The sequence below is a fragment of the Vulpes vulpes genome, chromosome 2 (assembly GCF_048418805.1).
Source record: "Vulpes vulpes isolate BD-2025 chromosome 2, VulVul3, whole genome shotgun sequence".
Taxonomy (NCBI): Eukaryota; Metazoa; Chordata; class Mammalia; order Carnivora; family Canidae; genus Vulpes; species Vulpes vulpes.
Genome location: NC_132781.1, coordinates 66127816 through 66143779, shown reverse-complemented (window position 1 = coordinate 66143779; position 15964 = coordinate 66127816). Strand labels below are relative to the sequence as shown.

Below are 15964 nucleotides of genomic sequence, written 5' to 3'. Positions count from 1 at the left end.
AGAAAATAATATAGGCTGTGGAAACACACAACATACACACACAACTACACTGAAGAATATGCATGAGAAGAGAAAAATAAGGAAAGACTACATTAGTCTAATTAGTAATTTACTTTCCACAGTTCTCTATGCCCTAGAAAATTGGAAATTACATTTTGTCTTTGGGTGGCACTACATACCTCATGTGAATATAATAGTATTTTACCTATTTTTTAGGAAGAATTTAAAGGATGGCTGAATTTCTTTAAAGTCCTTTATAAACTTTTTTCGTTGTGTATATTGCAGTTTCCTAATTTTCATCCTCCCCTTTTTTCATGGAACAGGTAGAAACAGGCCTGAATTAAAAGAGGTTTGTGCCCATATATTTTGAAAACCATCACTTAATGTGAATATCAGTAGGTGTTACTTACCATTTACAAATTTTCTTTTCCTTTTCTCAATACTTTGTTGATATATTTGACCTGTATATATTAAAGCACACTGTCATTTTCAGTGTGCTTCTTATGTATCAAATATCTTTTCACTTGTGCATTTGCTTGATTTATTTGTTTTTCTCAGTGACTTTTGGATTATAGATTTAGTAAAATCAGAAGATGGAAAAAATCTCTCCTATTAAAATAGAGTGCATGTTATATATAAAACATAATCAATCTTTTCTTGATTGTATTAAAAACAATGTTATTACTACAGTTAATCACCACGAACTCCACTGACTACAGCCTAGAGGAATGTTCTAACCTTTGTCCAAATACTAATCCCTCTACCCCTCCTCTTTTTATGAAGGCGCTTCACACTGTTCCACTGGGATAAAGACTGGGATAAAGGAGAACTACTTCTAAGTTTTATCACATTGGTGGAATGGTTGGTGAGTTGGTTGCTGAATACTTAAAACTTCAGAATGCTTTTGAAATCAAAGAAAAAATTATATTTGTTGCATTTTTTTAACCAGAGGAAGGAAAATTGATCCTATGGACAGGGAATTTCCTGTGCTTTGCGTATCATTGGAGCATAAGATATAACTGCTGCTAGGCTCCTTGGAAAAAAAACTCTTAAAGGCATGCCTAGGTTAAGGCTGTGTTGTAGTTTCCCAGCCTTACTTTTTGTCTTTTTTTTTTAATTTAAAAAAAAATTTATTTATACGAGAGAGAGAGAGAGAGAGAGAGAGAGAGAGGCAGAGACACAGGCAGAGGGAGAAGCAGGCTCCATGCAGGGAGCCCGACATGGGACTTGATCCCTGGTCTCCAGGATTACACCCTAGGCTGAAGGTGGCACTAAACCACTGAGCCACCCAGGCAGCCCTCAGCCTTACTTTTTGGAATCTCGATGCCTTAGGCCATGGCTATTTAAAATTTTTATACATAATTAGACAAGGAGAAAGTAATAAGAAACCTATGTAATGTGTTATAGAAGCCCAGAAAGGGGACAGATTAATTCAGAAGTTTATGATTATGAGGGAATATTTTATTATTTTTCTTGAATTTTCTTTTTCTTTGTGTTTGTTATTTTTATTTGCATTTGAGTTTCTGACAATGTGTTTTCAAAAAGAAAAAGGATGTTAATATAATCTTAAACTCTGTTTATCCGTAAATGTGCTGCGACCTTTGTGTTTATTATTCCCATTTGATGAAATTCACCACCTTGCTCTTCTTTATATGGCTTCCTACATAGACTATCAATTACAGAGAGAAATATCCATATATAAGTGGATCAAAGCATGGATTTAAAAGAGCAAAAAGAAAGAAGAAGTGATTTACTGGATCTGACACCCTGTTTAACATTTCAGGATCAAACCAGTACCAAATTCCTAGAACATAGTAGGGAGTCCAGCACACAGTAAACGAAGTGGCAAATGCAACTGTCATTTTCAAGGTCCTCAGCCGAGCTCTTGGTATATTATTCTTGGACTGATTCAGTTGTAATTCTGTTAGATAGAGAAAAAAGTAGATATTTAAAGACCAGTTTTATTACAAAACCAACATGGAAAAAAGAAAGAGAGATTCACTAATTCAAACTAATTAATGGAATAGGGAACAAATTCCAATATTTTTCATAATGAAAATTTGTTTGAAAAATTTCTTTAATGTTTAATATTCCAAGTTTTCCTCTATGTCACATAACAAATAGAAAAGACTAAAAGATAGCAGTGTTCTTAAAAATAAATTTCCACCAAATAATTTGGATTTGAAATGTATGGGTACTCAAACTCTTAAAACATAAATTTGAGAGTAGACTAAAGTTGAACTAAATTGAATTGTGTGTTTACACAGAACCATACTTACTATCTCTGACAGTAAAGATAATAAGAATCACGTATGGATGAAAGTGTATGTCCAAAATTATCTTTCTCAACCATGTGCTTCTCTCTATGATATTCAAAACAATTTCCCTTTTCATATCAGTAAATCACTTAAAGTCCACATGTAGGTGTGTGGGTGATGTATGTGTGAAGCTTGTATGTGTGCCATCTGTGTGGTGTATGTGAGGTTTGTGTGTTTGTCACATATGGTGTGTGTGTGTGTGTAAATTCACTAGGGTTTAATGGAATTTTTGACACTCACAGGCTGCTTGCATGAAATTTAGCACATAGTTCTTAACTGCAGTTTTAAAGTGCTCAAAATCTGTTCTTGTATTTCATACGCCAGAACTGCTATTTTGAAACAAAAAATGCCTTTCCCATGCTGTATGTTTCATGAGGGACATAGATCATGCTATTCAGAAGCAACCATTTTGCAACTTCTTATTCATTGATCACAAAAGAATGGAAATATGGATGAAAACATTTGCATGCATGATGTTTTAATTATAAAATTAATTTTTGACTACAAATGTTAAAGTCAGTAATTTATTGAGAACAGGTAGGTTATGGATTTCTGTCATACAAACCTAATTATCATTTACTGTGTACCTTGCTATGGGCCTTGTTCTTTTCACACATTATTTCATTTAATCCTCAGTATCTGTAAACTCTAATGATATAAGTAATAAAGCAAACAATAGGAATGGACACATTTAGGAAAGCATCTTGGCTTAGCACAGCGGCTGAATCTGAAAAAATGTTCAACCTCCTATAACTGTCCTTCGACCTCTTTTGAAATATCATCACATATCATTATTGGTTTACTGTTATACCATCTTCTGCAAGACTGTAGACTCCATGAAAGCAGGATAGTGGGCTGTTTTATCCACTGTGGTATCCACATCTATCACCATTTCCAGCAATATTGAGTAGTTAATACATATTGGTTGAATAGAGAAAAGATTAATTAACTAAATCTGTGTTAGTAATATTGAACTATTGCTCCTTGCCTCTGCTGTTTTATTTCTCTGCTTCTGCCTAGCTCACATTTCTTCAGATTAATCCCTATTTGGGATTTATCTTCTTATTCTCCATATGGCCTTCTTAGATATCCCTTATAGAACTGAATTTCTCTGGGATAAGATTTTGAGGGCAAATGTTTTTGTATACTTAAGAAGTATCAAATACCCATTTTGTGCTGGGAACTGCTCAAGTATTTATTATAGAGCATTTCCACAATTATTTCCTTGAGAAAATATCTGCTGAGATTAGTAATCATGCTACTGTAATTAAGATGATTTTCCTGTTAAGTTGTACCACGTTTAACTATGCACCATGCCATTGAAAACATGTCTTTTGGACGTCAGGCCAATATAGCCACGTTTAATTTGAAAATTCATAAATTTAGTTTTCGAGACTACTCTGGATTACTGAAGCAAAAAAGGTACAACCACAGCTGTGAAGATTCAGATGAAAGAGTCAGCTCCATATTCAAGAGTATTTCACACAAGACACACATGCATACAAGTATACAGTTATGTTGTGTGGAAGAGGGGATCTGAGTGGGAAATGGAACAGCTTAACCTTAGCAAGTCTTTTGACTACCATTTGACGAGGCGTGCTTTGTGGTATTCTAGAAATCAGGCGTTTGGCATAGTGTTGTGGTGGCCCAGCAGGAGCAATTTGCCAATTCGTATCTTGGGTAAAATGATAAAATTGTTATTTCATTTTTAATTTCACGGTACAACTTTGGAACATTGGGAGATACCAAATTACTTCATCTGTAAACTGAGGATAGTAAAAGTATAATATAAGTATTAGCTCTTGGAGTTACTGTATTAAATATGCAAACTGCTTTGAACAGTATCTGGCACCTTGTACATGCCACTCTGCTGTGAACATTGCTGTTAAAATCTGTTTATCCACAATGAACACCAAATCTAAGAAATACGTACCGTGGGGATCCTGATGAAGGACTCGTGTCAGAGTAAGTATGATTTTTGCATTGCAGATTAACGTGATGAGAAGAGGGATGATGAAGAGGCAGCTGAAGGTGAAGAAGTTATAAAAGGCTTGATGCCACCATTGTGGAAAACTGCAGTGTGTTACACATTGGGAGAAACCCTCTGTCTGTCCAGAGCTATCTGCTAAGTGGATCATCCTGAAGATGTACAACTGTATGAGAAAAGAAAAAAAAAATAAGAGAGTGGCATTACTTTCTTTCAAACACTATTTGCATATTTTCTTGAAAGCTTTCTCCTTTTGTCTTCTGCAGGCCTTTGAACATGTTACCCAAAGCAAGGGCTCAGCTCCTTGATACTATCCTTTTGACCCTTCAGTAAAAAGTTGTAAATGGATCTTAACTTAAAATATATTTGGATAATGTGAATGAATCTATAGGATCTTAACTTAAAATATATTTGGATAATGTGAATGAATCTATAGGATTTTATTTTTTTTGAAATTATTTCAAACTAGCAGAACAATCATCAACCAAGGATTTAAATACTGTTTGTATTTCAATATCAGATATAATTATGCTGAGTAAAGTTTTTGCAAGTGATTTTGTCTATCATTGTATCTGCAGCACCCAAAACTGTGTCCAGTGGTTAGAATGTGCCCCCCAAATACATATTTAAATTTTACTTTTTTTGAGACAGAAAACCCCATTAAAATGGTCAAAAGACATGAATAGACTATTCACAAAAAAAGATATAGCAGTGCCCTTTGGCATATGAAAAGATGTTCAACCTCATTTGTGATTAAAAAAAATGCCGGTGAAGGCTATACTGAAATGGCATTTTTCATTCTCAAAATTGGCAAAAATGAAAAATAGCAACACATTCTCATATGAGGGCGGGTTGTGGGGAAATAGATACTCTCTCTCCCACACTGCTTAGTGGGAATGCAAATTGGCACAACCCCTATGGAGAAGAATGTGGCAATAAGTGACATATCTATATATGCATTTACCTTTGACCAAGCAATCTGACATCCAGGTATTTACTCAGAAGATACACTCCTACCTCCATTATATGAAAATACATAGGCACAAGGTTGTTATTGTTTGTAATTGAAAAACATTGAAAATAACATAGAACAGTAGCTGAATAAAATGGGGTGGACCGCACAATGGAGTCCTATACACCTGCATAAAAGGTAAGAAATATTTCTAGGTATATTTATGTACGTGTGTGTGTGTGTGTGTGTGTGTGTGTGTGTGTTTATTTTGTAGCTTTGTCTTCTAGGAGGCTAGGAACATCCTAGTAGCAATAAACACATTTTGTACCTGGATTTCGTTGTCTAAATACCATTCTCTATCAAAGGGCACCAGAGCTCATTGGAAAAGTGAATGATTCTCAAGGCTGGCATAGACAAACTACAAAGGGTGCTTGGAACAGCTTGTGCCCCAAATGCAAAAGTACTTAAAGAATAATGGAGCATGTCCAAAGAGGTCTGGAGCCACCTTGAAAAGAACTCCCATTGGCCAAATCTGGGACAGCATAAGCATTGAGAACAAAACCCAAACGCCAAAAAAACCAAACCCTGATAAAAAGGCATGATTAACCATTGAATAAAGTAAGAATCCTTGAGTCCACGCTGATATAAATTATGAAACAATAACAACAAAGAAATGGGGAGAGGGGAAAGAACCTCTTTATTATAGAAAGCAAACTAATAAATGTATAAGGAATAATGAAAGTAGTGATTACTGAATGGTAATGATAAGTGATTCAGGTAAGAATCATCAATGGATAGTAAAAACATGGGCAAATTTTGAGTAAAGCAGGATATTTATATAATTTCTAAATATCTACCTGCAAGTTACTTAGTCATTATGAAGAGTAAATTAATAACTTGACAGTACAAAAATAACCAAAAGATTAAATTAACATTGCCAATAATGGAACCATTGGACAGCAGCTGCTTCCTTATATAATGCATTGAGAGGTATTCACCACCACTACTTTGGTATTTCTGTTTAAAGTGCATAACTTAAATTTAACCATGGGAAAACATCAGACAAACTCAAATAGAGGGGCATTCTACAAAATAAGTGGCCTATACTCTTAAAAAATGTCAATGTTGTGAAACACAAAGAGAGACTGAGGAATGGTTCTAATTTAAAGGAGGCTAAGAAGATGTGGCAACTGAATTGAATGCATAATCTTGGATTTTCTTTTGTTAAAAGGTACATTATTGGGACATTTGGTGAGATATGAAGAAGTTATATAGATTAAATAATAATATTTTTTCAGTGCTAATTTCCTGATTTTGATACTTGTAATGTGGGTATATGCTAGAAAAAGCATATTGAAGTATTTTTTAAAGGGACATCATATCTGGATTCACTTTTAAACAGTTCGGAAAAAAAGTGTATATATGAAACAAAGCAAATAAATGGATGCAGTAAAATGTTAATATTGGGGAAGCTGAAGGAAAGCTATTCCAGAAGTCTTCATGATTATTGCAACCTTTCATTAAGTGTTAAATTGTGTTTTTTAAAATCACAAATTGAATCAACTACTTAAATGTTTCAAGTAGTTGTCAAAAACAAGTTCTAATGATAAGTGTCTACTTACTCATTCCTTCCCCATTTATGAAGCACACTTCTTATCCAGTCATTTCTAAGTTTCTCCACTGAGAAACTTCATTTTACTGTGACACATTATTAAAATGAAAAGCATGCCCAAGCACTGTAAAATTAATAGCAAATAAATTAAAACAAAAATGTCACAGGATTTTAAAAAATTTTAAGCAAATGAGAGACAGTATTGACTTTTAAAAGTTTCTGACTCAATTAATAAATTTTAATTTAGCTTAATTAATCAGCAGGCCCAGGATTTCTTTCCTCTTTGAGGCATTGGAATGGGAGTCAAGTGTGCCTTAAAAAATGCTGTATTTCCTTTATTTGCTTATAGAGTAGAAGATTTTTAAAAGGTATAAATATAACATGCCATAAATAAAATATAAGTAAACGTAATATAAAACATAATGCTGTATCTTTTATTTGTAATTAAAGTGTTGATTTTCAGTTTCAGATCTTTTTTCCAGGGCAAAACAGTTATTTTTAAATTAATCCACTAGAGAGCGCCCAATGACCATATCATCAACTTTAAAGTTCAGAAACTCCAACACCACTTCAACTGATTCTACTTTACAATCCAGACTTTTTCCACATCACGAAGGAACCATTTAAATTTTCTATACTGCCTTGCCACCTGCCCTTATTTAAAACTCAGTTTTGAATTTGATCCAACAGATGTTGTGAGGTGAAGTCTTTGGGTTACTTCATATAGAACCTGAGAATCTAATATTTCTTTAAAACCTTAGCTACTTCTTTCCCCATCTTCCCAACCATCCTTGGACCCAGATGACCCAAGGTTGACTTTGTGTTCTGCACTACTCTGCCACATTTTCACTTTAATATTTCATGTTTTTAAATCATTATGAAACTTTCAGTAAAATGACAAATTAAGTGCTAAGATTTGAACTAATGGTTATCTTTAATATCTTTATATAATATACTTAATAATTCAATTTTAAAAAAGATTTTATTTACTTATTCATGAGAGACACAGAAGGAGTGGCAGAGACAGACAGAGGGAGAAGCAGACTCCCTGCAAGGAGCGGGATGTGGGACTGGATCCCAGGACCCCCAGGATCATGCCCTGAGCCAAAGGCAGATACTCAACCACTGACCCACTCAGGCTTCCCTCAATATTCTCCTCCTCCTCCTCCTCCTCCTCCTCCTCCTCCTTCTTCTTCTTCTTCTTCTTCTTCTTCTTCTTCTTCTTCTTCTTCTTCTTCCTTCTTCTTCTTCTTCTTCTTCTTCTTCTTCTTCTTCTTCTTCTTCTTCTTCTTCTTCTTTTCTTCTTCTTCTTCTTCTTCTTCTTCTTCTTCTTCTTCTTCTTCTTCTTCTTCTTTCTTCTTCCTTCTTCTTCTTCTTCTTCTTCTTCTTCTTCTTCTTCTTCTTCTTCTTCTTCTTCTTCTTCTTCTTTTTTTCGAGAGAGCAAGTGCATGGTGGGGAGGGGCAAAATAAGAGAAAGAGAGAATCTTAAGCAGGCTCTACACCCAGTGCAGAGCCCACCACAGGACTTGATCTCACAACTCTGAGATCATGACCCAGAGCCAAAATTAAGAACTGGTTGCTTAACTGACTGAGCCAAGCAGGTGCCCCAAATGCTTATTGTTAAAGCACCTTCTTGATGAAAAACTATCCTTGGTGCTCTCTGTCATAAAAGATGAACCAGATATATCCTGCTATCAGAGAATTTAAATTTGGTAGGGGAGCTAAAGCATGTATGTGACACCTGCCACACAAGGTAGATTGTTGTAAGTTCTAAAAGAGTGATACAGAAGAGTGTTACAGTAACACAGAATCTTACTCGCCCTTGAATTGTTTTAGGCTGGGTTCAGTTTATTTTGTGCTCGAAATCCACGTTCATTAGAATGATTAATATAGGGATCCATTTTACTTCAGTGTTTTGTTTTTTGTCCTTGGATTATAATTCTTTAATTTCTTAGTTTCTTCTTTCTTATCCTTGGCCCCAGGTCTCATCAGTATTTGCTTTATTTTGCCATAAACGAGAACAATCTGTTTTTCTTCTTTACGGTCATTTGCAGATGCTTCTTATTGTCTTCACCCTCACCTTACCCCAGGCTACATTATCACCAAATCTTTTCCCGTTGTAATTATCTTTAGATGACGTGCTTCAATTTTCTCATCTATAAAATAGGAGATATTAGTAGTATTTACTTCTAGGAGCTGGCAAGACAACTAAATGGGTTAATGCTTGCAAAGCATTTAGAAAAATGCCTGGCACATAGTGCCATATAAGTAATAACCATAACCGTTATTTTTTATAAAAATTTCAAGACACACAACTTATAAACGTGTATTCATATATATTTATTTATACATTTATAAATGTTTACCATGTATTTTTTCCTGATAGCTCTTAACTATCTATTCTCAATTTAAGACTTTCCTGCCTTTTCCTTCTCTAGCCTCCTACAAGAATAAAGGAAATAGACGATATTGTGTAGTGTGATCCAGTGTAGTAGCCAATAGCTCTGGGTATGGAGTTAATTGGTACTGACACCTGCACTTACTAGACAGTAATCATGGGAATTTTATATAATTTTCTTAATCTTAGTTTCTGTGTGAATAAAATCAAGATAATAACTGTATACAATATATAGGGCTTGGGGGAGCCTTATATGAAATAGTGCAGCAAAAGGATTTAGTACAATTCTTGACACATATTTATGTCTTCAATATTTGTCATCACCATCATCATTATCGTTGTTATTTATTTATGTTTATTGATGTTATTTATGTTATTAGCATGCTACTCTATGTTCTAGTATAGTTCTTGGCATATTGTATATGTGTGGTGAGTATTTGTTGAATTTAAGCTGCTTGTCAAGTTCAGAAGTGCATTCTAGTCCTATCAGGTGCATTCTGTGTGTCAAGGCAAGCCTCTATACATCTTCAGATCACATATCTTTACACCAAAGACCAAAGGATGTCTCATCTATCTTGCCTTCCAACCTGGGTTAATGATAGAATTTAAATCCTGTCAGCATGTAATGCTCCACGTTAACACAGAAAAACTAGTATGAACTTCTGCAAATGATTCTTGTGGTGGGAGATGATTGCCATTGGAAACCATATGATTTTTGATTAGATATAAACACACCTAATTCAGGAAATGTTTTCTCCTCAACATGCACTTACCAGCCTAACCACACATGGTTTTAAGGCAGATTTCCTTTCATGTTTGTCCCTTCCTTTCCTTCCTTTTTCTTTTCTTGCTCTCTCTTTCCCTCTTTATCCCTCACTCTTCCTTCCATCCATCTTTTTTTTCTTTTGAAGATTTTATTTATTTATTCATGAGAGACACACAGAGAGAGGCAGACACATAGGCAGAGGGAAAAGCAGACTCCCTGTGGGGAGCCTGATGCAGGACTCGATCCCAGGACCCTGATATCATGACCTGAGCCAAAGGCAGACACTCAACCACTGAGCCATTCAGGTGTCCCTCTTCCATTCATCCTTATATTACTGTTACAAATAATACCTTCAAGACTTAAATTATTATGCTTTGGCATATATAGCTTTCAGAATGAGTAGGATAGCCTGATGACTAGGAGGTAGTTTGGTTAAACTGACTTATCAGTCACAATGAATGCTATAATTTGAGAAATTAGAAATAATCAATCTTCATATAAGCAATTATCTTTGCTGTCCCTTAAATAATCATGTAGTTTTTATACTATTTCCCTCCTGACTTCAAAAACTCTATTATGAACAAAGGAGTGAAAACAGGCAGAGGGGAAGGAATGAGCATTAATGGAATGTCCAATTATAAATTCTTGTACTAGGTGAGTTTATGTATCTTATTCTTTACAATTTATTCTTCACCATTATTCTTTTAAATTTAGTTAAGTGATTTACTCAGAGCCACAGAGATAGTAAGAGACAGCATTGAGATTTGAAACCAACTTTGTTTAAAACCCATACTCATGCCATTTCTACTATTCCATTGCCTTCCAAGCTTTGCTGCAGGAGATCTAAGGTCTTCAGAGACCATGAATGGGGCTAATGAATGCCCAAGCAGAAGACTGGCCTCTCTTATCCCTCTTCAACAAGAATATCTCCACTTAGATGTTTCATGTATTGGGACTCCAGATAGAATTTTGCTTTTTAAAGAATTCCATTTACTAAGAAAAAAATTGAAAGTTCAGCTATGCTATGCTGAAACTTCTGAAAATATATCCTCAAACCATCATAGAATTACTCAAGTAATAGACGATCAATACATGCACCAGAGGATGATGATTAAAGTCATCCTTTCAGTGTAAATTAGCCTACAGGATGCACCTTTGTCAATGGGCTCATTCCACTGCATGGTGAAGCATGAGGAGGGCTTGGTATGTGCTAGTCTAGAAGTAGAAATGTGCCCTTTCAATCTCTTATCCTCCCCATTTAATATATGTAAGCATTAGTCATGGGATTCAAAACCTCTTCTATTCAGAGAGAAAGCAGAGAGCTATAATAAAAAGAAAACCTAGACTTAATAAAAAGGCATGAGTCCAACAACCCAACTGACCCTGGGAAAGTCAATGAATTCCTGCAGACTGTTGTTTTTGAACTGCAGATTGTACCCATTGGTTAGTTGCAATCAACATTAAAAAATGAAATGAAACACAGTTGAATATTTATTTTATGAAAAATTTTCTCAAAGTCTGTATGTGGTACAGATGTCTTACTTTGGGCTACTGCCAGAAGTATTTGCCTGCCACTGCTCTCAAACTTCTTTGTACATTCTCTGATGCACTGGATAGGGATAATATATACATGGCTGTTATGTACTGCATAGAATGGGCTTTTTCAGGAAACTTCAGTAAAGTGCTTTATAAATTTAATCTGCTGCTGAAAGTAAGGATGAGTCATGTGTTTCACCATAAAATAATACCATTATTTTCTGTGGCCCATCTTCACATAAATCTCTCAGGAAGAGTAATGTATTTGAGGTCAGGCTATTACAGGAACATCCTAAACAATTCAAATTTAATTTCATATTTTCTTTTTACTACATCAAGATAGATAAGTATTTGACACTACCTTTCTATTATTGCTGTCATATACTTAGATGAAAATAATTGAATTAATAAATCAATATATTTTTTATAGCCTCTGGGACAGTCCTCTAAGGGAGACTGATGTTATTGGTTTACACTTCCGTTATTATCATAAACTGACCTTCATCAGTATCCTAACTTACTTTCCAAATACCTGTACCTATACAATGACCTCATATTGGTAACATTATGTCCTAAAGCAAATGTTTTCAGCTCCTTCAGAGCCTGCCTTCCCCTCCCTGTCAAACAAACAGAGAAACAAAGAGGCAAACACTCCTTTTCTCAATCTACCTGCCTATTTCAATGGTTGTTAAAACTCTTTGGCTAAAAGTATTGAAGCTGTAGCTTACACACCCTCTGGTTATTAACTCCCTAAATCCAATTTGTTGCCAAGCTTTGTTTTTTTGTTTGAAACGTCCCTCTTACAATCAATTCTCTCTGAGACTATTTTAGCCACCAACCTAATCACCTCATTGCCAGAAAAGCTGGAAAAGATTTCTCTGTCTCTCATGTCTATTTGGGTCTATGTAAATTTTCTAAAAGTATTTTTGTTAAAAAATCACTTTATTTCTTGCCCAGGACTCACAAAGGATTTATTGTTCTCACATTAATTTCAGAATTTCCCCATGATTATTACTGTCTTTTATAATACAGGTCCATCATACCCCACTCACTGATTCATCCGTCTGAAGTTTTTGTTTAAGGGAAAGGTGAAGGATTTATTTGATCTGAAGAGAAATCACATTATGCAAAGATTTTAAATTTCAATTTTTGCTAGTTATCTTATTAGGTAATTTAAATATTAATTAAGTTGAACTTAATGGAGTCTCCATCATTCAAGAGAATATTCCTTAATAGCAAAGACAAGCCAATGCATAATTATGATGTTTTATGACAAATAATGTCATATGTCATATGATATGTCTTCCACCTATGAGGTAGAAGAAAAGGAGCAACCACCAAATCTGATTTCCTGCTATCCCACCTCTCAATCTTTTACTTCAGCCAGAAAAGTCTGAAAATTAAGCACACTTTTCAACTCTTGCTGAAAAATACATGTGATCTTTGACTTATTTTTTCCATCCAAATACCGTTCATTTTAAAAGACTCAACGTATCCTACCTATAACCTTAAATCATTCCTTCCCCATTTCCACTCTTACTCATCTCTCCTTCTTCTTACACTTGTCATAGATTTAAAAAATGTTTAGTATATAGTTGCATTAGTTTTATATAAGTTTTGTCTCCACAACTGAATTACATTTCCTTTGAGGGCTGTTTCTTTCTTTCAGTATCAGACTCAGTGTGAAGAGCCTAACTTGCTTATCTTCCCCAAGAAAACCAGTAAGTAAGGAGCACTCTTAATTTAAAGAAATGAAATGGAAACTTCAGGCATAAGCCTTTGCTAAATAACCTCATTTGGAGAGACACATTTACTAAACCTATTCTTGTATATTTAGTCACTGTGAGAATCATTATAATATGCTTTTCTCCAGGGAAATCAAAACACTAGTATTTCCCATTTCTCCTGCCATAAAATACACCCTAATTAAATTGATCTAATATCCAAAAAATATTAGTTAAGTGAGGAATTGGTGGGAAATTTTGGTAATCCAACTTTCCGGTGCTTTAATGTATTTAGTGGGTTCTGCATGGCAGGTTTTTTGTTTGTTTTTGTTTATTTTTTTAACCACCTAGCTCATTTAGAATGTCTAGATAACTTCCATTTGTAGTGGCCAGTTTTTGGAACATTCTTGTTAACTTTGACATTACTTCTCGACACATCCTTGTACCCTGGGTTCATCATCAGGGTATGTCTAGGGACAACTTATTTATCAGTCATTAAAGGATCTTTGCTATCTGTAAGAATGTGTCATTTTCTTCAGAGATATGACTGCTGAAAAAGACAGATTCTGCAGGCCAATTAATCAGGTTGCCTCTGATGAGAGCAATCTGGGGCGGTATCTGCCTATACCAGAGGGCCTGTGCCTACACCAACAATTTTAATTTTGCTAACAGCCTGTTGTAGTCTAGCCTACTTCCAGATAAGCTCAAGTCAAGCTCAGGGAAATATTCAAATTTCAATAGTCCAGGATTCTTGTTTTTCCTCTTTGTTCAGTCCCACCCAGCTGCAAACTACAGAACAACATACTAGTTGAGAATCATTCTAAATTGTAACAAGACAGGATAGTTTCCCTCAAGAAGTCCCAAATGACACAGATTATAAACACTTCCTACCTGTGCAAATTTCGCAGTTCCTAAAAATTCTCTCAATTTACTATATTAATCAGAGTGAATGGAAAACTAGTTGAGGGACACCTGGGTGGCTCAGCGGTTCAGCGGTTGAGCGTCTGCCTTCAGCCTGGGGTATGATCCTGGGGATCCAGGATTGAGTCCTGCATCGGGCTTCCTGCATGGAGCCTACTTCTCTCTCTGCCTCTGTCTATGTCTCTGCCTCTCTTTCTGCCTCTCATTAATAAATAAATAAATTCTTAAAAAAAAAAAAAAGAAAACCAGTTGAAAGAATAAGATGGGGATGAGGTCAAATTTGACAATAGCTGCATTTTTTGAGGAGCATTTACTACATACCAGAGATATGCCAGACACTTTAATACATTGTTCAATTAATCTTCATGAAAGCTGCATAAAGTAGGCATTACCTCCATCTTATAAATGAAGGAACTGAAACCCAGAGAAGCTAAAAGATGTGCCCAAGGTAACAGAGCCGGGATTAAACTCCACTCTAATTTCCTGAGTCCAAGCTCTCCAAGATACGACAATACTGCCTTTGACATGCAATGCTGCATACAGTACTCAAGTGTAGATAGGAAATCTGTGATTGCCATATGCTAACAAGTTCATGATCTGGTTTACCTGTGGTCCAGCAAAGATACCACTGAGGAGCCAGGCCAGGCCAATCATGGACTGTCCGAGCTTGCCATTGTTTTTCATAGCTAGAGGCCTCGTGATGGCCAGGGAACGGTCCAGGCTGATCACTACCATCATGAAGGCTGGGGCATACATGGAGAAAAGCTTCAGGTAGCTGAGGACTTTGCAGAGGAACTCTCCAGCATACCATTGGACTGTAATGTTCCACATTCCATCCAGTGGCATGACAATCAGGGTCTCCAACAGGTTGGCCAAGGTCAGATGTTTTAAAAGCACTTTCATTCTCGAGAGCTTCTTCCCTTTCTCTTTCTTTTGAATCCACTTTTGAAGTTTCAACAAGAAAGAAGCATTAAAAATTGTAGACAGAAGAAAAAGGAAGAAAGTAACTGTCACTCGGATCTTCCCAGATAAGGTCAGGGTGGGGAGGTTGCCCTGCATCAGCATGTTGCTGTTGTTTACAGCTGAGCAGTGATTTTGATTCTGTTCAGGAGAGGCGCTTGCCATATTCCCTTACTGATGGAGCTTCAAGACTTGTGTTTCTGGCGCTTCTGATGTTTTATTGTAATCTAGCCCACAGCTCCGTTTTATTTCTGCCTTCTTTAGATGGAAACGTCATAGGTTTATGTCAAATTTTGTCCCGGAGCTACTTTATGTTTAACATAAAAGATCAAGGTGAACTTGTTGTGTGGGCTAATAATCCAACAGAGTGCTAAAACAGAGCATGTCAAACACATTCTGAGGGCCAAATGTAACTTAGTACCTCAGCAGATGGCCTGGTTTTCACAACATTTTTCCTAAGAAGAGAAGGTCGAAGCTTAGTTTTGAATTTAAAAGCCACTCATGCTACTCTTTACATAACTTTAATAAAGAGATTTTCTAAAAACTAGTATTATTGTTTTGACAGGTACAAAATGAAAATGAAGAAAAATACTAAAAAAGAACTTTATCCAGTTCAAATCTGTTTTAAGAAATTAATTCATTTCTCAAAAACATTTGTTTTTTCTTCTCAATCACACACTGCTATACATTCAGACACTAGACAAATATGTTCATTTAAAACCATCCTCCACAAAACGTCATATTACTTTTATTTATTTTATTTTTTATTTATTCATGATCGAGAGAGAGA

The 15964-nt window shown here is 35.4% G+C and overlaps 1 protein-coding gene across 1 annotated transcript; it reads right to left on the bottom strand.

The window, feature by feature from the left end:
- Positions 1-1459: 1459 nt before the first annotated feature.
- Positions 1460-15396, bottom strand: GNRHR (gonadotropin releasing hormone receptor). The gene is made up of 3 exons (XM_026003472.2): positions 14821-15396; positions 4252-4471; positions 1460-1921 (listed from the first exon to the last, which is right to left on the bottom strand). The coding sequence occupies exons 1-3, from the start codon at positions 15337-15339 to the stop codon at positions 1677-1679; spliced, it is 984 nt and encodes a 327-aa protein (XP_025859257.1). The 5' UTR covers positions 15340-15396; the 3' UTR covers positions 1460-1676.
- Between the last annotated feature and the right edge of the window lie 568 nt (positions 15397-15964).